This window comes from Pseudophryne corroboree, chromosome 10 (genome assembly GCF_028390025.1).
Source record: "Pseudophryne corroboree isolate aPseCor3 chromosome 10, aPseCor3.hap2, whole genome shotgun sequence".
Lineage (NCBI taxonomy): Eukaryota > Metazoa > Chordata > Amphibia > Anura > Myobatrachidae > Pseudophryne > Pseudophryne corroboree.
In genome coordinates this window covers 45,250,792-45,275,031 of record NC_086453.1, presented here as the reverse complement: position 1 = coordinate 45,275,031, position 24,240 = coordinate 45,250,792, and the positions used below count along the sequence as shown (strand labels likewise).

Sequence of the window (24,240 nt, the reverse complement as noted above, 5' to 3'; positions counted from 1 at the left end):
TCAGCGTTCCAAGTCCGGATCTCATCTGTGTCCACACTGCATATCCCTCCTGTCACTCTGAGACGCTGTCACAGTGGCGCCATGTTTGAATCCTGCCTCCGCCGCCACTCCTGTGTTATAGTTACAGGTTGTCAGAGTGGTGCTTCATGCCTGCCGCGGCCCTGCTGTCATCCATGCGCCTCAGTCTACAGTTCTTAGTTTGGCGTCTCCTGTCCTCTGCGGCCGGCGCCGCCATTGCTGTTATGTTTTCACATGTTTTTTCCAAACCAGCTTTCCCTCCAAACACTAACATGGGCACAGCCATGTTGGTTCCAGTCACATGTTCTGTTTCCACCAATCTGCTGCACTGTGGAATCTGCATGATTGGCCAGCCAATGCCTGCACTGCAGCAGGTATAAGTATCCTGTGCCTGAACCAGGAAATGGTCAGTGCTTTGTTTGTCATACCTTGTTCCAGTCTCTTTCTCCTGTGGATGTTTCTCCAGGTTCCAGCTCCTGTCTCCAGCATCTACTAAAGAGACCCGCACCTGCCTTCCATCCTGCGGTGCAGCCTGACTCTGCAGTACTCTGTGGCTGTTCCAGCTTCCAGCTATTAACCCATCTGCTTCCAGCTTCCAGCTATTAACCCATCTGTTTCCAGCAGCCAGCTTCCAACAGAATTCAGCTTCCTTAAAGAGCCGGTGTTCCTTCAGCGGATTCCTACTTACCAGCAGTATCCACTTACCACCGGTAACCACTCTTCAATTCTTCTGTTTCCACGCTCCCTAGCATCTTACAGTATTTACTCCGTGTCTCCACCACCTGGCTGGTTCCACCCAGTGACTCCAACAGTGTATTCCAGTTATCAGCTTCATCTAATACACCTACTGGCATGTTCCTCGGTTATCCCCACTACTACAGCCTGGCCTGGTAAGGTTATTCTACCAAAGGACTATAACATCTGTTCTGCAACCTACCAGTGCTCTGTGATACCTTCTATGGTTAAGTGTTCCAGGAACTGTATTATCTTCCACTGCTAATACCAACTGTGAATACTGTTGTGATTACACGGAGTCTGTTTAATAAAACTTTTATTTGACTTTTAACCTGGTTGTCATGGTCACACCTTCGGGTTTCCTTCTACACTTACATGTCCAGGGGTCTGATTAAACCACCTAAGTTTAATTTCATTTCAGCCCCTACAACTGAGGCTTCCTCCTGTCAGCCAAAACCCTCAGTTGTGACAATGAGATTTGAGCAGCTAAAGAGAATTCACTATTGTGGTAAGAAGACAGTGGGGGATATTCAATTGTTTGAAAAGTCAGTTGGGTGTCTCTTTTTGCTATCTAATAGACAGGAAAAAAAACAACACCCAATCGATTTTTCAAACAATTGAATTCCCCCCACTATATACTTCAGGAACTAGGCCTCTAAAGGTTGAACTCTATGGGGCATCACTCACACAACAACTTACCAATAAGCAAAGCTACTACATAACTTGCGTGCCCCAAATACATATGGCTACATTCTTTCAGCTAAGAAACACTGAGCCGTAATGCGCATGACTCTGTATGGAATATGATAAAAGAATTAACAATACATAATGCATATGCACAGAAATATTACTGGAATATATATGCGAAAAATGCATAAAAGACAATGCATATGATTGTGGTTAAAGTAGAAGGCTACATACCTGCATTGATGTATTTGGAAATTAATGTTAGACTTTGAGAATTGATTGTGAATATAGACGTCTTATATTTTAGTAACACAAATTATATTAAGTGATAAATATAGCTATATGTAGCTCTCATCTACTGTATACTGTAACTAATCACTAATCAGTTGATAATAGTTAAACCATCTTAACAGCAGTAATGTCCTTATTCTACTGTATATGTTTGTAATACAATCTAGAAACTGATTATTATAAAACACATTGTATGTGCTCATGTATATACTGTATGAACCTTATGTTAAATTGGGTGCATTCTAGTTAACTCAGTGCAATAATATAGCTTTAAGTGAGTTATTATTTTAAATGTTGGTAGCCACATATTCTTCTTATGATTCTGTGATTAAACATATAATTTCCAAGACAATTTTAAATTAGTTTGTTGAAATTGAAGAATCAATTACAGTATCCTATATAATAAAATGCTAATGTTGCTCCTCACCTCTATGGTGGGATTTCCAGTGTTGTTCTGTTCAGGTGTGCACAACCCTCTAAAAGAGAAAATGATTTAGACGTTTCTGACTATATTTCTGCAAGTGTCCATTCTAGTGCTATTACTTTATCTGATTTTGTCCAAAATACATTATTCTTCTAGCATTAAAGTACACTAGTGTAACATTCAATGCTTAAAGCACAGTACAAGCAACATTAGAGACTTCATTATCATATCCCACTAACTGCACATTCTGGGATAATACAACTGATGCACATAAGTATATATTCATATCTGCTCTTTGACCGCACCCTCTTCTTCAAGTCACCCCAGTGAAGTATTGCTTGTCAATGCTTTCCCATTTTTCTATCTGTCTCATCTGTTTATTATACTGTAGTTTTCACTCTTTTGTTTGTTTAGCATCCTTACCTGCTTTATTTTCTTCTTTTGTGTCCTTTCCTCTTTTCCTCAGCTCTCATCTTCTGACCCCTCCATCCCTTTACACAGTGTACTGTGTCCCCCTACTGCTCACACTGCACACACAAACACTACACACACATTTACATCTTAAGTGGCAAAATAGTTTTGTCACTCTATGGCTGACCAGGGACCTGCAGCAGCACCATCATTCTCTCTGACAGCAGCCCTCCTTGGTCTCATGTAGCTCCACTCCCCTGTTCACAAGTCACTCTCCCTCTCCTCTCTGGGTAAAAAAATGCCAGCTGCTCACATGGAGTGGGCAGCAGGGGGAGTGGGGAGCCTGCGGTGCCAACACCAGTAAGTAGGACCCCTAGGAACAAACATCTCCATCATAGAAATATACTCAGTACTTTTATTACAGCAGCAGAGTAATAACAAGAAACCAGTTTCCACGGTAAATGATATGCAGAGTTTACACAGAATTCCAATGTCAGATAGCAGTGGTAATTAGTCAAGGATCCCAGCAGAGCACAGATGAGATCCACAGAAATAATGTATTCACTTAGCACACAGCATACACTTTAGCAGCAAGGGCAAGGTACAAGAGCACAATAGCAATATCTGAGAGACTCCTTTAGAAACATGGTTAGGCGAGATATGAACTGTTCAGAAACAGGGACTGGCTGGAAAGGCTTCCAACCAGAGACTAGGCACTGACAACAGGAACTGGCAACTGGACACAGAAACTATCACTGGCCAGGCTGTGCAGGGCTGGATGCCATTTATCAGGAACAGGGACCAATGGCAGAGAACCAGGCAGACCAACTCCCTTAATGATCAAACAGATTGCAGCTGTAAAAATGCACATACACACAGAGAAAGACAATAAACTGCTTACACAGCGCCTCAAGAGCGAATAACTAATAATCAAAATTACCCTGATAGGTGCGCAGCTGAAAACACTATGTGGGTGTTTAAGAAATACAATTTAGGGCAGACGGATCAGCTGCGCAATATATCAGGGAAAAGGGCAGTAAGGAATATGAGAGCCGATGTATAAACCATAAATTTATTAACCATAAATATAGGATAATTGATTAATAATCAAGATGCAACATTAAAATGTTATAAAAAAGCACACCTCAAATAAATGTATCCATATAAAAGGAGTAACAGTTATATTAGTTCTCTAAATAAAAGTCCACACATAATATGAAATTCAGCTGGTGTTCAGAGTAGTGAGTGAAAAGTATACTTAGGAAAATGACCGTAGGCAGAATATTGGAAATGCAATGAATAGTCAGTTGGATGTATGTCCCATAACATCAAAGGACGGGTTAACCCAATATTAACACAGCGTTGATACCTCTCCTTGTGTGGGCTGGTCCAGAGCCGAGCGTCCTCGGCGGTGTATCCCGCAGTGCCCACTAGTGCGAATGCCGCAGAGGAGAGGGAGCCGCCAATTCACTGTGTGGAGCCATTAATTGGTATAGACGGCTAGTATCAACGCTGTGTTAATATTGGGTTAACCCGTTCTTTGATGTTATGGGACATACATCCAACTGACTATTCATTGCATTTCTAATATTCTGCCTATGGTCATTTTCCTAAGTATACTTGTCACTCACTACTCTGAACACCAGCTGAATTTCATATTATTTCATATTATGTGTGGACTTTTATTTAGAGAACTAATATAACTGTTACTCCTTAATATGGATACATTTATTTGAGGTGTGCTTTTTTATAACATTTTAATGTTGCATCTTGATTATTAATCAATTATCCTATATTTATGGTTAATAAATTTATGGTATATACATCGGCTCTCATATTCCTTACTGCCCTTTTCCCTGATATATTGCGCAGCTGATCCTTCTGCCCTACATACACACAGAGGCATGCTGGCTGCTTGGTAACAGCCGGGACCAGGAATCAGCACAGCCTAATAAATGTCGGGACCATCAGACACTGCGGCTTGCATGATGTGGCATCCCGGTCACTTGGAAATTACCAGACCTGCTACAGCCATAAGCCACAGTGGCTCTTAACAGTATGACTGTGTTGCTGTGTACCAAAAGTTATTTTCTGTAGTGAAACTTATTTAAAGAAATACTGACATCATTAAACCTACAGTAATTATACTTTATAAAGAACAAGACAACTCAAGATCTCTTGGATAACATCACATGCCCTGATTTTCACTGCTTTATCAAAAAACATTAGTGCTCATTTTGACAGTACGCCAAGGGTTAAACATTTTTATAGGCCAAAGTTAGGCATTGGATTGAGGACTTATACTGCAAATTATATAGTAGCTGCGCCTTTGTACTGTACCTACTGTAAGTGTGTGGAGTACTTAAAAAAATATATTCCATTTTATGGAGCAATGCGGAGAGGGTAATTCTTGATTTTTGGAAGAGCAAACAACATTATTTAGGAGTTTTTGCTTATCAAGTCTTTTTTTTTCAAATTTTTATATTTTATTGCCCATCTTACACATTTCTAGATGCACTTTCCCAAACTTAAAAGAAGTATTAAGCACACCACAGTTTTACATATAACAAATACAGCCCTGATTCTCATGTTAATTCTTTAGAGCAAAGTGAATAGTATTTTAAGAGCAAATTGGAAAAGTTTATTGCATAACACTCTAACCTTGGGACACTGAGGTTTGCTGTGTTATCACCAATTACAAGAATATAAGTGTGGCCCTGAGAGGGACCATTTATGTAAAAGTGATCAGTTCACATTTAAGCCAGCACAAACATTACACTATTTGTATTTGTTATTTCTATATATTGAGACAGGCGGCAAATTACATGTATAAAATAGAACTGGATAATTGATTATATTTTATTTTTATTTCTTGTTTTAATTGGTTGTAATTTACTAACTTTTAACAATTTTAGTGAACAGTAAATGTATTTTGATTTTTATGCTTATTTAATGCCTTTAAAATACAGTAAACTTTACATGACATTATTCATTTGTTTGCAGGGTAAATTCAGGCTGGGAAACTCTTATATTTGAGTGTAATGGGTAAGCATATTAATTTATATACTGTAGATAGTTATTTTTCTATGTACACATTTTATACATAACTACAGTATGTATGATTTATCACAATGCAATATTTTTTACATTTTCTATTTTGCACATTATCCACAAATTTATTTTTAGGTTTGACTCATTTTATTATTATTAGGAGATCAAATAGCAAATCTTTGATAAATGGTTCAAACAAAACAAGTAATTTAAAAGCTACAAAATATACAGTTAGATTGTTAAAAACAAAATGACATTACAAAAGTTTGTTCAAGTTTATAAAAAGTTTGTTTAAAAGTGAATTTTTGTTACTTTTTTAGAAGTGGCCATTGTAAACTGGCTATGAAACTCTATGGGCACTATTCAATTATTTTCACCCCCTTCCACACCCGTTCTGTTTCTGCTGATGGACGTGGTATAATCATTTCAGCTCCCTACCCCTGGAGTAGCGAGGGCACCCAACCCTTAACGCAGCTAAACATGATTACTTTGGGCGCAATATGTGCTATAACGGGGATCACTTTAGAAAGGAGACTGGGTGTGATATATCATTTGAATACCACCCTATGACGTAAGTGTAGTAAGTATCAGTTTTAGATTCAATTCATAACCAACAATGGTTTATTTTCTAAGGTTTACTGTAACAGCACCATTGGTTTTCATTGTCATGTAAACATCAGCCAGTGATGGCCATTGACTTTGAAGCCCTTCTCTCTCTTTAAAATCCACAAGAATCTGCTTCAGCAAATTTTAATCAGTGGAAAGTTCAATAGGATCTGTGCACTCTTTCATATATAAGAAAGAAGTATAAAACTGGACAATTTCAAACAGATAATAACTAGTCCCAATGAATGAACAAGCTGAATTACACATAATAAAAACATTTTATAGCAGCAATTATATGAATATGAGATCTGCAAAATATATTAACTGAACCATCTGCCCTAGGATTAAAAAAACACCACCTGAGAATTATTTTAACAAATACTTATATAATAGGTTCTTATAATTGAATTAAGCAGCAAGAAAACATAAAAAAACATGTACTTAAATTTGTGTTTTCGTTTATTACCAATTAAAGCTTTTACAGACCAATTAAGGCATTTAAAGGTTATGGTATATACAAGATTCCTGTGAAGTTAGCAGCTATTTCAAATGAATCCTTTAATCCAGGTGAAATATTCAGGCAAATGCACAAACTCATCATTAACCAAAATGTACAAAGTCCAGAAGAAAAAAGTGAGCAACAGCTTTGGAGCAAGCTGTAGCTCCATCGCTTCCTTACACTGTGAGATGAGGACAGTGTGGTAAGAAGAACTAATGTGGTAAGAAGAACGATGCTTCAGGACCCCTAAAAGTACAACTCCTTGTTGGTGCACCAATGTATTGTATGTAGCTCTGGCTGGTCCAGAAGAAAATCATAGGCATTGCACCACAACAGGGAACGGGGAAGAGGATAGAAGTGTCAGAAATATGGCTTTGAAATGGCTTACCATGGCTGGTACTAGGTTGTTCAGTACATCCCTGCAAACTATAAATTTGTTCCCTGTGTCACATATATAAAAACGTGACAATTCACACTGAAGGTGCAAATAGGGGGTGTGACCTCACAAGGAAGGGGTATGGCCACACAATAGTACCCCCAATTCAATTGCACCACAAAGTAGCACAATGTTCTTCACACTACACCGCACGTAGTGCCGCTGATTCACATTATACCACATAGTACTGTTCCTTATTTACATTATATCACACAGTAGTGCCTCTTATACACAAATCCCTAAGTAGTACCCTTTATACACAATGCCCACATTACTGCCCATTATACATAATACCCACAGTAGTGCCCCTTATATACATAATGCCCATAGTAGTATTGCCCCTTATACACATAATGCCCACAGTAGTAATGATATAAGGTGTGAAGAGAGCAGAATAGGTAAAAGAAAGAGGAGGCATGAGAAGGTGAAAGTAAGAGGAACAATGAGTTGTGAATGTAACAAGGGAAAAGTGGGTGTTGTTAGAAAATAGTGGAAGAAGGATGGAGTACAGATATGATAGATGCGGTACAGTTAGACAAAGAGAGGAGGGAGACAACCAGATACTGGACAGAGAGACGGTGAGAGATAGATACTGGGTAGAAAAAAAGGTAGGGCAGCCAGATGCTGGGCAGAGAAATGGGATAGCAGCTGGATTCTGGCAGGGAGTGGCATCTAGATCCTGGGCAGAGAGAGGGGGACACAGATGCTGGGCAGAGAGATGAAGGGGGGTAGATGCTGGGCAGGGAAATGGGAAAGCAACCATATCCTGGGCAGATAGAGGAGGGACACAGACAATGGCAGAGAGAACATGGGGACAGATGCTGGGCAGAGAAATGGGAAAGCACACAGATTATGGGCAGAGAGTAGGGGTGGCAACCAGATCCTGGTCAGAGAGAGGGGGTACACAGAGATAGGAAAGGGGGCAGATGCTTGGCAGAGAAATGGGAAAGCAACCAGATTCTAGGAAGAGATGAGAGGGTGGATGCCAGATGCTGGAAAGAGAGAGGGGGGCAGATGCTGGGCAGAGAGAGAGAGGGGCAAGATAGATACTGGGCACAGAATATAGAGAAACTGAATAAAACATATCGAAAACAATGGTAGAATAAGCATCTGCTCTAACCCAACTGTAAACCTCCTGCCCTTCTGCTTCCAGCACCTCTGCCTGTCATACAGTTTGACTGGGGGAGTGTCAGACAGCAGCACCTCATGTCACTGCAGACAGCAGCAGTGTAGCAGAGCAGAGAGAGTGACTCTCCTGCCCACCACCTGCCAGCTTTTGCAGACTCTGCTTAATGGTTTATGATGGCCCTATTGCTTACAATTTCTTCTCAGTAAGGATCTAATATAAAATACCCTGGAGTATCTAGGGGTGACCAAATTGAGAAAGCCATTTCCAGCAAAATGTGCACATCTTTGGACACACCAGGGTCTCTCCTGTGCACAGATCAGACAACTGACCAACAACACCACCCTGTCCTTTTAAATTATCTACAGGTACTTTTTATTTCTGTGTTTCCCTGTTTGCTCATGTGAGGCTGCTCATTGATCCAATGCATTGACTCATGATAACTGAGGTCACAGCAGGTACACATTAGCATCAAGATTCTCACTTTTTTCCTTCCATGGGGATTATCACATATTAAATCACTCACCTGTTGTTCACTGTGTACTCACATACACAACAGGCAGCAGCATTGACATTGTGTACATTACTCATATCTGTTATACTTGTACTGTCTCACTGATCACTCCGATGGTCAGGAAACTGTGCACATGCAGGACCCATTTTACGCATGTGCAGAATGGGTCCTGGAATCACATTGTAGAAATGAGAACGCATCTACCTGATTGACAGGCAGTCTGTGGGAAGTCCGGGTGTGGGGGCAGCTGGTGTTGCAGGAAACAGGGTCGTGTTGTCCCTGTTTTCTTGGAGTGGTGAGGCCAATTACTGTGTCGCAAGACACAGTTTCCTTGGCCTAGCAAGCCACCCTGTGATGGCAAGCCTGAGAAAGCTCATGCTTACTCAGCCTACTGTTGCAGATGAACATCGCGACCGATGGTTGCGATGTTCATCCTGGACTGTGATAACATGTATTGTATCGCAATATTGCTATCGCAAATGCAGGAAGGAGGTGCTTTGAACATCCTCCTGCATTTGTATTGCAAAGGATTGGATTTGCAATTTGCAAAGCTGCAGCAATTAGGCCCAGTATATAGCTTCTTCAAGTTCCCAATCACAGGAGAGCAGAGAGAATCATAACAATGGCAAGGAAGGGAACCTGCAAGCACAACTGCTGCGGACAACTAAACCCACATGCTGACTTTTCCAGTGACTCCAAGCTACTGCATATTATAGAGAACAGAAGTAGCAGTGTACAGAGGACATCGACAGCCAGGCCCAGAAATTGCGGGTACTAAGGGGGATACTGTATCAGGCCCAGAGGTTCTGAGGTGCTGCGATACTCCCTTGACCCCAAAGTACCCTCTACTCTCTCTAACCTCCTCTCTCGTCCTCTCACAATGGACTGACTCCTCTACTCATGAGGAGGGCCACTGCCTTGATCTAGTATTCACCAGACTATGCTCTGTTTCTGAACTCACTAACACTCCTTTCCCTCTCTCAGATCACAACCTAATCACCTGCATGCTCTCCTCTAATACTTCAAACTCGGTGCCACTGACATCCTCCAATCCTCCTCAAACCCGCAGAAATATTAATGCAATTAATCTTCAAGAACTTTCCACCTCACTGCAAAAACAGCTTTCACCTATTTCTGCATTCACTTCTCCTGAGATGGCTGTATCACACCTGAACCAGACTATAGAGATAGCCCTTGATGAAGTGGATCCATCTACCTATCACACTCCATGTAGGCATAGATGTCAACCGTGGCACTCTAAAGTAACAAGACAACTACAAAAACTGTCACATAAAGTTGAACGCCAGTGGCGTAAATCTCGTATTCTAAGTGACTTCCTCACATACAGTATAAGACTGTCTACCATTTTTATCGTAATGCTCTGGACACTGCCAAACAAACATATTTCCAAACTCTCATCTCTGCTCAAGCTTCTAACCCCAAACTACTTTTTAATACATTTAAATTACTTCTCAACCCTCCTTCACCCAACCCGCCAGCCACTATCAAGGCGCAAGATCTTGCTTCCTACTTCAAGGACAAGATTGACAAGATCCAAGATGAAATAGTATGCTCTTCCTCAACCAGTGATCTACTCAATTCCTTACCTGAACCCCCTGGCACTTTCTCTTCATTTGATCCCACTAATGAAGATGAAGTATCAACACTCTTCTCATCCTGCTACTCTTCTACCTCTCCTCTTGATCCTATACCCTCACAAATAAGTAAAGCTCTGTCTCCTGTCCTCATCCAAACCTTAACTAACATCTGTAATTTCTCTCTCTCTATTGGTATCTTTCCTTCACTGTTCAAGCATGCAGTGATTACTCCCATTCTGAAAAAAATAAATTCTGACTCTAACTCTCTCTCTCAAACTACCGTCCCATCTCTCAGCTCCCATGTCTCTCCAAGCTACTTGAGAAACTTGCCTACACTCGACTCACACACTTTCTTAACTCATACAACTTATTGGACCCACATTAATCAGGCTTTCACTCCCAACACTCCACAGAGACAGCACTGACTAAAGTAGTGAATGATCTAGTCACTGCGAAGTCTAAAGGCCATTACTCACTACTCATTCTTCTAGATCTCTCTGCTGCTTTTGATACTGTTGACCACTCTCTTCTCATACAAACACTGTAGTCCCTAGGTGTTCAGGACCTGGCCCTCTCTTGGTTCCTATCCTACCTATCTAATTGCTCTTTCAGTGTCCGTTTCTCTGAATCCATCTCCTCTTTGGTACCTCTTTCAGTTGGAGTACCACAAGGCTCGGTCTTTGGTCCTCTGCATTTCTCAATCTATACCTCATCTCTTGGTAAACTAATCAGTTCTTTTGGATTTCAGTGTCATCTGTACACAGATGATACTCAAATCTACCTATCCTCCCCAGATTTGTCTCTATCTGTATTGGGTCAGGTCACTGAATGGCTCTCTGCCATTTCCTCTTGGATGTCATCTCGCCACCTCAAACTTAATATTTCCAAAACAGAGTTAATTATATTTCCACCGGCCAATGCCAGTTACCAACCTGATATTTCTATCACTGTTGAGAACTCTACAATCAACCCTACACCACAAACTCGCTGCCTAGGCGTCATACTTGACTTAGAACTGTCTTTTGCTTCCCACATTCAATCTGTCTCAAAATCATGTTACATGCATCTAAGAAATATATCCAAAATACGATCATACCTTACACAAGACACTGCTAAAACCTTAATCCATTCTCTCATTATCTCCCGCATTGATTATTGTCTTCTTACTGGTCTTACTAAGAAAAGACTCTCACCATTACAATCCATTCTGAATGCAGATATTGTCAGTCCCTCCATTGGCTACCGGTATTCTACCGTATTCAATATAAAATACTGTTACTTACATACAAGGCTATTAACCATACATCTCTTCGCTTATCTCAAAATATCTCCCAACCAGGTCTTTTTGCTCTTCACAAGATCTACATCTCTCATCCTCACTCATTACTTGCTCCCATGCATGATTACAGGACTTTCTGCTAGCTGCACTCACTCTGTGGAATGCCCTACCATGTACAATAAGACTCTCCTCTAGTCTTCAAACCTTCAACCATTCCCTGAAAACTCACCTATTCTGACAAGCTTGTCAAATTCCAGAACCGATCACATTACCTTCATAGCTTTCCTGTCCAATGATATCCCCACAGTACAGTACACACATTTCACCCACATATTTTCTTTCTTCACACTCCCGTCCTCCTGACTCTGGTTCAACACTGCTGTGATGTTAAATCCACCAAGAACCTTTGCAATCTGGTGGACCACTATGCAATAGACAGTACCTATCCTTGTGTATTCATGCCTATTTTCCCATAGATTGTAAGCTTGCGAGCAGGGCCCTCCTACCCCTATGACTGTTTGTTTTTACCAAGTTTTGTCTTCTAATTGTGTCCAGTTGTAAAACGCAATGGAATTTGCTCAACTATATAGGAAACTTAATAAATAAATAAATAAATAATAAAAAATACCCAGTGGTAGCCAATGGAAGTGGGTAGGGTATCATCAGTGTGTCGGTGTTGCACGGGAACAATATAATGAGAAGATTAGATGACAGTCTGTCCATCTGTTACTTAAACTCCCCTGTTTACCCCTCTGCTGCGGTGCCCTGCATATTGCACAGCGCATTTGTGCAACCCAGCATGATGGCATCATGTGTGGTGCATTGCTTCACCTGTGTTGGAAGAGCATGATTATGTCACAGAATGCACTGCACCGCTAGCTTTCCACCTGAGAGATATTGATCTGTGCCTGCAAAAAGGTGCCCATGAGCAAAAAGGTGAGACAAACCTCACTATGCATGCCCAAACCAAGGCCTGTAACAGTGCTTGCAAATTGTATGACTTCGCAATGGCCTTTGAAGTCTTTTGGGATTTTGGGGCATTTCCTGGATGTAGATGGTGAACCAAAGTTAATGCAAACATGGCAGTTATGGGGTCAATATTTAGTGACTGTTTAGTAGCTGCTCCTGTGCTACTCAGGCATGCTTGAGGAGTCGATGTGTGTTCAATGTTGAATCGCTGGTGGAGTGGTCACAGTCTGTGTCCGATCTGCACCCTCCTCAGTATAATCAAAATAATAATTTTATTTATATAGCATTCTTTCTTCGAGAAGACTCAAGGCACTTAACATAATTAACATAATAGAGTACAGAAACAATGAAGAACAGAAAAGCTTTTCATAAAATACAGAGAACATGGAGATATTAAAAGGACAATATGGATATACTTTAGTAAACAGGAAAGTCTTGAGTCTGTCTTTGAGGGTTTCTTGAGTTGGAGCCTCTAGAACTGTATGGGGAAGAGATTTCCATAGAGTCAGAGCCTCATGGCTAAAAGCTCGAACCCAGATGAATTTCAGGACATTCTAAGTACTGCTAAAAGTCCTTCATCTACAGATCGTAATCATTGAGCAAGGCAGTATGGGATAAAGAGCTGCTTCAGGTAGGTAACTTGGGCCCTGGTCATGTAGTGCTTTCAGAGTCTGTAAACCAATCTTGAAGACGATTCGCCACCTTACAGGTAGCCAGTGGAGGGAGTAGAGAATTTATTTTATGTGGCTGGAATGGGGCTTGTTGGTTAATAGCCTGGTAGCTGTGTTTTGTACCAGCTGTAAGCAGTGCAATTATTATGCTGGGTGAACAAATGTAGAGGGCATTGCAGTATTCTAATTAAGATGACACAAATGCATGTATGACTTCTGTCAGATCTTCAGAGGGAATCAAGTGCTTGATTCTGGCTATGTTTCTCAGATTAAAGAATGAGAATTTGATTGTGGGTGATATCAGGGGCAAAATGTAATAGAGTGAGAGTTTCAGAAAGTGAGAGATTTGGTAAGGCTTTGCAGTTTTTTTTAAAGTGGTAATCATTTACACAGCAAGATCAACCTGGTTTTGCAGTGTAAATGATTGCCATTTTAATAAAAACTGAAAAACCTTACCAAATCTCTCACTTTCTGAAACTCTCACTCTATTACATTTGGCCCCTGATGTTTAAGTGTCAATCCACCATCCAGGACAATGCCAAGATTCCAATGCCAAGACAATGCCAAGATCAGTGGTTAGAAATTCTGATTCCCCAAGTGTAAGTCCAATTGGCTGGCTATACTGCAGTCTTGTCCTTTAATGCTGCAGTCTTTACTTAGATGTTGAGGTCCTATCATAAGGACCTCTATTTTATCAGGATTTAGTTGCAGTCAAGTGGCACTCATCCATTCTTAGATTTAAGCTATATACTCATTTAGGGTTGATATTGGATTCTCAGTACATTGAGAAATAGACAGGTACAGTTGTGTATCATCTGCATGGCAGTGGTAGACCAGGCCATGGCATCTGATTATATCACCCAGTGGTAGCATGTATATGGCAAAAAGCATGGGGGATACTATAGAACCTTGTGGAACACCACATGGTAGTGGCACTGGTGATGATAAGTGTACTCCAGACAAAACTCTCTGTGAACTGCCAGTGAAAAATGATGTGAACCAGCTAAGGATTGTGCCATGCAGTCCAGGGAAATTTTTTAGATGCTCAATCAGAAACCCATGGTCTATGGTATCAAATGCTGCAGTGAGTATTAAGATTAAACAGTCACCTCTGTCTCTTGCCATGGGAAGATCAATTAACACACTAACCTGGGCTGTTTCAGTGATGTGTCTTCCCCTGAATCCTGATTGTAATGGATCATACTGTAAATATCATGGATTGTCAGGCAGGTTTCCAGTTGATTTGCAACAACTTTCTCAATAACCTTTCCTAGAAAGTTAGTCATGCAGTTGGGATCTAAATTATTTTTTTTAGAAGAGGTCTAACCATTGCTACCTTCAAGGGTTCAGAAGGACTTCCTGTCTACAGAGAGCATTGACCTATTTTTGCACATACAGGGACAATTATGTGCCTACACCCTATTAGAAGCTTGGATGAGGCTGGATACAGATCACAGGTGTTGGGATGCAACATTCAGGCAATTTCAGCAATGTCTTTTACATCCATTGGGTCATAACTTGTCCATGATAATAACAGGTGGCTTAGATTGTCCGGCTTGGTAATTTGCCACTCCTTTGATGGCACTGTGGAGATTCCACCCTGGATAACAGATACTTTATCTGAAAATAAGTTGTTGCATCTTCCCTTGGAGAGTGGTTTATCAGGCTGCAGGAATGCTGACTTGCAAAGCATCTTCAATGTATGGAAAAAGTGAACTGGCCTACTGTTTTCTGCTGTGATCTCATGTGCCAAAAACTCTTAATTTCTTATGGGTGATTGTGTGTTGATATTATTCATAATGTTTTATTAGTTTTTCCTATCCTCTACCAGGTTAGTCTTCCTTCATTGTCTTTCAAGTCTACGCCCCCTTTTCTTGAAATCATTAAAACTGTAGGGAGCTTGTCGATGTGGTTTGCGAGAACATATATGGTGATAAAATCTATCAGTAGTGTCTGATGTTTTACTCAGTTAAACTGGGAATGCTTAAGCTAATACAGATGTAGTCACACTCATTAATATAGTGATGCATATGGTTTGAGCACCACACAGCTGCGATTGCAATAGTGTACATCTCTGAATCAGGTCTCCTACCATCATTAAATACCAATTTACATTGTATAGTGATTGCTCCCCAATTTGTATCTATCTATCTATCTATCTATCTATCTATCTATCTATCTATCTATCTATCTACCTTGCTGAGTTTGAGGCAGCCAGATTGGCACAGAGGGAGTATGGCATGGCATAATTGGGGGGTGTAGGGTTGTGATGGCATGATTGCATCATAGTGATTCTGTCCCCCAAATTACAAAGCAGTGATTACTAGCATTATAAAGTGGGGGTACAAAGACTCACTCAGCATGAAACTCGTCATAGGCAAACCCGACTTCCCACTTCACTCTAGAAGTGGGCATCACCTGGTTTACATCTACAGATGAAGCCATGCTAATCGTGGTGCCATCTGGACTGAGTGCGCCCAGCAATGCAGACCGCCAGGCACGAATGGCACACGCATGTATCGTAGATGCGCACGCACCCCATTCAAAGTGAATGGGAGTGTTAATGTGCCCTTGCCGGCGTGCCGGGCACCCCTGCCTGTGAGGTAGCCACGCTTGATGAGCGTGGCTCCATCTATATCTACAGATCTGTCTTCATACACCATTCCATTTTTGCTTGATTTGTCACAAAATGCTTAGCATGGCTAAGACGATCCACCACTAGTAGCGATTGGATGGATTCCCAATTTTTTTTGGTGCAAACAAATTCATATAAAGTACCAGATTAAAGAATCAGATCTTAAGAAAAACCACAAAGAATGGCAAAGTCGCAGATTCCATTGCATGGCTAATTTGGCCAAATGGCTTAAATGGGGAAAGGTGTATGTGAAAACATGTGTATCTATCTATCTATCTATCTATCTATCTATCTATCTATCTGTCTGTCTGTCTGTCTGTCTGTCTGTCTGTCTGTCTGTCTATCTTTCATACTGGCATTATTTTGACACATGTATTGTGGTCTAATATATAAAAGTACTCCTCATGATCCACCACAGACTTTCTACAGATATCCTGATATTTGTTATAGTATGAATTGAAAATAACAAATCACCTAGAAATGTTAACAGTTGTACAATGTGAATTGTTTGAAGGTTTTTCCAGCTGGGTTCCAATGTATCAGTAACCGGACTATACTGTAGATGCATGAGCAGTAGCGGTTTACAGCTATGCCATGTGAGTTATTGGCAGGTCATTTAACATACCAACAGCTTTATACCAAAATATAGGGCCGGATGCAATGAAGGCCGAATTGGCTGGTGGTGCAGGTTCCCGGCTGGATTTAGATTTTTTTTTAAAGCGCCAATCATGTACAAGTCAAAAGCATGCATTGTACATGATTGCCACTCCGTCCAACTCAGACTTCATTACATTCGGCACATAATGTTATGTCACAAATGCATATATAATGTAACTGCTGGCAGTATTGCTCTCACTTACTATAATTTATGTTTGCTATTTTTTAACATCAATTTGTCATTTTTGTATGTTGTGTTAGTTCCAAAAGCAGAAGCAGTTTTTTATTTCTTTATTTGCTGTACAGTATGTTGGTAATCTAGTTATAGTTGTTGTATCGGGAGGCAGTCACTTGACTGCCAGATGAGATCCCAGCGGTCAATATACCGATAACAGAATCCCAACACCATTTGCAATACCAACGGTCAGAGTCCCATCCGCCGGCTGGTTTTCCCACTTGGGTGGTGGTCCACACCACCACCGGTGGGGGAATAGAACCTTGTGGTGATTGAAGGTCACCACCGGGCCCGAAGCGTGGAAAGCACAGTGAGAGCACGAGGGGACACGCTGTACTTACCGCTGGGATCCGACCGCCGGGATCTCATACTGATCCCATTGTTTCCCATCCTATTTTTTTTATTAACTGACTCATTCACTAAGCTGCTGTCATCTGTTTGATACAGTTTCTGAGGTGATTATGTAATATGTGACTCTGCGCATCTCATGTTCCATTATTATTATTATTATTATTATTATTATTATTATTATTTTAGTTAACTTTTATTTACATTAATTGGTTAAATAGCAAAATATAAAAAAAAGAAAGTAGCATTCCTAAGTTATTTTTCTGGCATTGTAGTTTTTAAGTTACATACATAATGCACTGAGTAATAATACCTCTCTTTCTCCTCAAACTGCTTTCATTTTAGGTTTGGAATTGAATACAACTGGACAGAAAATATTACGTACAGTGACGTCTATAACAGGTTTTTCAAAGAGAGCAGATTAATCAGCTCATATTTTAAAATCTTTCAGATCCTGTCTAATATCTTCTACAGCATCACTTTTGTTTTGGGAATTCCAGGGAACGGCTTAGTTATCTGGATTGCTGGATACAAGATGAAGAAAGCCAGCGCTGTATGGTTCCTCCATCTGGCCATAGCTGATTTCATATGTTGTGCATCTCTTCCTTTGAAACTTGGAGAATGGGCTTTGTATATAGATAATTATGTTTTCCAGAGAGTATGCAAAATCAGTACCGTTTTACTGTATATAAACGTGTGTGCTAGTGTTAATTTTCTGGTCGCCATAAGTATTGATCGCTGTGCATCGATAATGTGGCCAATTTGGTCTAAGATTCATAGAACACCAAACCGTGTCCGCACAATTTCAGTAATAATTTGGGTTTTGAGTCTAATGTTAAGTGCTCTTCATGGTGCATCATATGTTGACAATATTGATATTTCTGAGTGTATAGGAAAATGTTTTTTTCCAGCTCATGGAAAGGAGAAGAAAATCATCAGATTTGTCACAATGTTTATGCTTCCTTTCACCATTATTCTGTTGTGTTATGGTGTCATCCTTTCTAAACTTAAAAATGTTAAAAGACCAAAAAAATCTCAGCGATCGCACAGGATTATCATTGCAGTTCTGACATGTTTCTTTATCTGCTGGTTTCCATATTACACTTGGCCATTAATACCAACAAATTACATGCCATGGCACATAGATAATACAATAAATATTATTTGTGTATGCCTGGCTTATTTCAACAGTTGCATTAATCCCATCCTCTATGTCTTCATAGGCCAGGACTTTAAAGAGTCTTTTATAAAATCAATACCTTCCAGGCTGGAAAGTGCTCTAAATAAGATCTCTACTTAAGGGCCCTACGCACATAGTGACCCACCGCCGAGCTGCCCGACAGCCGATACGGCAGATGGGCGACCCGGCGGTGGGCGGGAGATGACGGGGGGAGTGAAGTTTCTTCACTCCCCCGTCACCCGGCTCCATAGCAATGCATGCTAATATGGATGAGATTGTCCATATTGGCTTGCATGTTTAAACGAGCTGGCACCAGCGATGAATGAGCGCGGGGCCGCGCATCGTTCATCGCTGGTGCCTACACACTGAAAGATATGAACAGTATCTCGTTCATTAATGAACAAGATCGTTCATATATTTCACTGGTATCGACCAGTGTGTAGGGCTCTTTAGACTTCAGAAGTAAGAGAATCACATTGGAGATGTTCCCACTAGGCATTTTTAAAATATGTTCATCAAATTTAATGATCTCCATTCAGAAGTAGATATTAACCTGAAACTAATAGATATCTAATTATAGTTTACAAGAAATAAGAACAACAAGAAACTATATAAGTAATAAGTAAAGCAATTTATTTAAGTTATAATGCAAGAGGATAAGAACTGTACAAACCAGTAAATTAAAGTCATCTGAAGGAGGAAAATCCTTGAATCTGTAAAGACAAAATACAAATGAGATAACTGTTACATTGGATAGCTGAAACATATTATTATTGTTTTTAATTGTTGACACAATTAAAGTTGAACTATATATACATTTTCTATAATTAGATTTTTACTATTATGATTATAAGATCAAGCTCAATAGTTATTATGATGCAGATTATACCAGACATATTGGCTGATTCAGTTGCACACATGTCCATTTTGCCAAAGGATCTTGCAATTTTTTGAATTGCACACGCTCCATAGCCAAGTGTAAGAAACTTTGAGCAACTACAGGAATAACAGAGTATTCAGAGTCACAGGCACCTCAGTGGCTAATTCACTTGCAGCAGACTGTGTGTAACCTTCCGTCACATAGTCTGAGGGATATATTTACTAAAGCTTCTCAAAATGAAAATTGGTGATGTTGCCCATAGTATCCAATCAGATTCTGTCTATCATTTTCTAGAATGCAATAGACAGAGTTGCGATGGGCAACATCAAAACTTTTCATTTTTAGAAACTTAAGTAATTATACCCTTAAGTGTTCCGAGGGCGTGTAGATGAAATGTCAGGCAAATCAGACAGATCTCTTGCACCAAGGATAGGACTGGTGCAATGCTGGCTAACAGTGATGAATGCTAGTTTCATAAGCAGATGACTAGGGGAAGTCCTTCCAGCTCTTAACATAGGTGGAAATCTGCATTAATTTACAAAGATGCAATTTGCAGCCAACTTGCACATGACCCTGAATCAGCGGCATAATCTTCTACTTGTCAGACTTTACCATAGTTATACTTTTCATGTTTTACTAGTTGACATAATGAACAATGCAGTGTATACAAGCTTATTGTTGTCATGTTTCACTTGAAAACATTATGTATGTAAATTCAATTTGATATATTATACAAATGGGTTTTAGCTCATCTAATGAAATACTGTATGTTAGACAAATATTTTTAATGATATACTGTAACATCTACTGTATTTTATAGGCAAGCTGTTGGGGGAATTCACTAAGCACCAAAATATTTTCGTTAAAAAAAAAGACTTTTACTGCAGTTTTTTGACCAGTGTTTTTTTTGTTTTTTTAGGGGGGGGGGGGCAATTCAATTATAGCCCTTTGTTTTTTCTCTCCCAAAAAATGTCCTAATTTTGGGCAAAAACACATATAGTAGATCTGGGATTAGTTCCGAACCCATGTGTTTTCACGGTCTCTGTTGCAAAAACAGGGCACTTTTCCAGTCCCCCCCCCCCCCCCAAAAAAAAACCCCACAGATAAGTGCCGGCATCAGGCTACTTTTGGAGGATCAACTAGCCCATGGCAAATAACCACAGCCAATTGAATTCACATCCATTGTCTGTCTTGAACAAGGCAAGTAGTGAGCTGGGGAGAAACCCCTTCCCCATCCCCTGTCTGCACTCACTGGATACCTGACAGGACACAGCCCACCCCACCCCCCAAAACTGACCCCAAAATATCCCAAACCAGGCATGTCACACTGCACCCCCAACAAAGTAGAACACCTCAAACATCCCATGCAGCTCTCCTGTACTGCAAGTGTAGTATGTGAAGCCAGAAGACCCATACTACTGCTCATGCAGTAAGAGTTGAAGCTATACACCTTTTACAAAGCATCCCACCCAGAAGTCAGTATCCCAGCACACAACCCCTGCAGAGGTTACACATAAAGAGACTACTTAAATTCTTTCCCACTGGAGAGCCCACAAATCAGCAACTCTTACCTCCATCCCCCAGCAGAGGTTCATAAATTCATCAACCCACCCACCAATGAGAAAACAGAGGGTGATATGGGAGGAATATGAAGTGAGAAGGGAAGATGATAGAAAGGCAAGAGTGAAATAGGAGGAAGAGGGGGAGAGAGATGGGTGGAAAAGGGGAGAGAGAGATGAGAGGAAGATCAGGAGAGAAAGAGGGAGGCAGAGAAGTAGAAAGAGGGTTGTATGGAAAGGGAGGTGAGAAAGACAGCAGGAAGAGGGGGATATGGGGGAGACAAATTTGAGAAAGATAGACAGAGGGAGAGATGGATGGAAGAGGTGAATGAGATGTAATAAGCTTTACAATTAATATGAAATTAAATGTGTTCTGTGTATGAGATGTAACACTTGCCTGTTTGGTGATGCTATGCATGTGACTATTAGAGCAAGCAAGACCAAAGGACAGATGCTCTAGTCTGTAGCAGGCTACACATGTCAGTCGCCTATTGTTATGTACAGCTATGATTTTGTACATTTGAAGAACACACTGTAAGAGCTATAAGAAACATGTTAGAAATATAATTATTTCATTTATTTTAAGGAATGTCCTGTTTGTATGTATACAGTACTCTGAATTTGCATTTTTTTTTTACTTTGGAGCTTTGTGACATATACTGTAAATAGAATGTTACATCTAAAATATATAAGATTTAATAATATTAAAATTGTACAATATACAAGGAGTTGCTAGTTTCATATTATTCAATCATCATCATCATCATCATTACTATCATCCTCATCATCACTATCAATTCATCATCACCAGCATCTTCATCACCTTCATGATAACCACAACCATCACTATCATCATTATCAATTATCCTCATCACTATCTTCATCATCATCATCTTCTTTTTCTTCCTGGGGCAAAAGAAGTCCCATGAAATATAATCTGTAAATTTATATTATAAAATGATGTCCAGTCATTAACTTGGTGACATATAACTTTTACTACACCTCATGTGGGACATGAGTACTGTGTTGCATATTTGTTACATTGTGTAATTTCCTAAATATAACGTTGTCTACAAAACCTTCTTGTTGAATAAAGGTTAGTGACCTGTAAAATATCCCATGAACAGTGGTTTACAAATCAGAATTATTATATGTATTCTTTTATATAATTTACAATTAACACTAAATATATAATGATGAATCATTATATTATTTATACAATACATTCAAATGAATATAATATTAGATAAATAACTAATGGGTCTATGCACTAAACCATGGAGTAAGAGAAAGTGGACGGATATAAAGTACTAGCCAATCATCTACTAACTGCCATCTTACAGACAGTGTTTGAAAAATGACAGTTAGGGCTGGTTGGTTGGTACTTTATCTCTGTCCACTTTATCTCTCTCCAAGTCTTTGTACAGAGACCCCTAATTGATTAAAAAAAAGTAGACAGTGGAGTTCCTACCCCCAAATTCTTAATCAGCATCAGTGTTAGATATAGTGGGCTGCTTTTCTAGAAAACACAAGGTGTTATTCAGATGAGGTTGGAGTGGCATCCTGCCTCACAAAGTACCAATTATCGGTACTTTGTTCATGCTGCGCGTGCACAAACAGGTCCTGTGATGTAGGAAACAGGCCGGCAGCAGACTGTCAGGGAGGGGAGGCAGCAGCGACAACCTCTATTTCCCAAAATGGAGGTGTGTCGTCGCCATTTATGGGGAGAGAAGAGGCCAGGGATCTCTGTCGTAGGATGGAGATTTCCTGGCCTCTGCGACGCAAGGCATGCTAGTCCCAATTGGTGCCGCAAGTTGCTTGATGGCGAGTGAGTGATCTGTTACTGTGTCCTAGGATGCAGGCCGGATCATTACTGCAGCGGGAGGTGTCTAATTGTAATAGACACCGCTTTCTGCATTATCATACAGCTGCTTCCAAGGAAGGGATAGCAACTTCAACCACATCAGAATTAGGTCCACTGAGAACCCATATCCAGGTTGGTTAGCACTGTGCTAGTCACTCTCCTCCAGTAATTATCCTCCAATTGGCTACCAGACTCTGCCTAGTATACCAAAAGATTAAAGAACAATGTAAACACACAATTTTCTACTAAAGCTATAATTGATTTAAACATTGAGCCGCTCGTAAGCAGTTTTCTTGCTGACTGCTTGTTAGTGGGTACTGGTGAAGGGAATTCCGAAGGTATTGACCATCATGAACTGGATATGTGCTAGATCCAGCCAGTTAATTTTTTTTGTCTTTTTTCGTTTCCAGTTGGACTACAGTGATTTAGAAATAACTAGGAAATTTATTGTACAAAAATGTAGAACTACTGTTGGGTTTAGAGAGGGGGATATTTTATTTAATAAAGACATACCACCCATTGCATTTTTTTTATCAAGTGTTTATAGCAACATTGCACTAAGGGGGTCATTCCGAGTTGATCGTAGCTGTGCTAAATTTAGCACAGTTACGATCCTTCACACTGACATGCGGTGGGATGGCCAGCACAGGGCTAGTCCGCTCCGCACGTCAGTGCCGCCCCCCGCAGAAGTGCAAAGGCATTGCACAGCGGCGATGCCTTTGCACTTCAAGAGTAGCTCCTGGCCAGCGCAGCTTTAACGTGCTGGCCTGGAGCTACTCATCGCTCCCCAGCCCGCAGCTGCTGCATGTGACATCACGCAGCCGCTGTGGCCCGACCCCCATTCGGTCCGGCCACGCCTGCATTGGCCGGACTGCTCCCACGAAACGGCGGCCACATGCCGCCGTTCTGCCCCCTCCCGCCCAGCAACCGCCTCTGCCTGTCAATCAGGCAGAGGCGAATGCATCCCTGCTACGGCCTTGGACATCTGGCATGTGCCGGCGCACTACGGCACCGACGCATGCGCAGTAGAGACCCGTTTGCTTGGCTGCAACAAACAGCAGCGAGCGAATGGGTCAGAATGACCCCCTAAGTGTAACATTGGGGGACAGAGTTTTTGAGATTGTGTGTATTAAATGTGTCACTTTTGAATGATTGATAATTTGCTTTAAAATAAGCAAAGTATAACTAAAAATTCACTTCTCTGTTAAAGTGCAACACGTGACATTAAAGGTCCGAGCTGGTGCAAACATCAACTCATTTTGCAGAGGAAAAAGTGTCTCAGCGCAGGGATTACTTGAAAATACTCTATCTTCCCTGTTTCATATCATATGTTGTATCTAGGTGTGTAAAGTGAGATCTCATCTATGTATGCATGCCTCTGCAAACTAGGCCCATTGGTGCAGTTACTCGTTACTCAACTCCTTCCACAAGACAGGAGCAAACAGCTCTTTCTCTGCATGCTCCATTCTATAATATCACAAACTCATATTCTGTGGTATAAATTTATAGGCACCAGCACAATCTGAAGAGCATGGCAATACCATAGAGGTTTTTGGCCTGGGTCTCG

The 24,240-nt window shown here is 40.6% G+C and overlaps 1 protein-coding gene across 1 annotated transcript; it reads left to right on the top strand.

Annotated features, from left to right (window-relative positions):
- Positions 1–4,958: 4,958 nt before the first annotated feature.
- On the top strand, positions 4,959–18,684 carry LOC134965171 (C3a anaphylatoxin chemotactic receptor-like). Its single transcript, XM_063941688.1, has 3 exons — positions 4,959–4,969; positions 5,570–5,611; positions 17,536–18,684. The coding sequence occupies exons 1-3, from the start codon at positions 4,959–4,961 to the stop codon at positions 18,488–18,490; spliced, it is 1,008 nt and encodes a 335-aa protein (XP_063797758.1). The 3' UTR covers positions 18,491–18,684.
- The last annotated feature ends 5,556 nt before the right edge of the window (positions 18,685–24,240 follow it).

Coding starts and splice junctions, on each gene's coding strand:
- LOC134965171 (XM_063941688.1), top strand. Junction 5,612..17,535: donor CTTATATTTGAGTGTAATGG/GTAAGCATATTA, acceptor CTTTCATTTTAG/GTTTGGAATTGAATACAACT.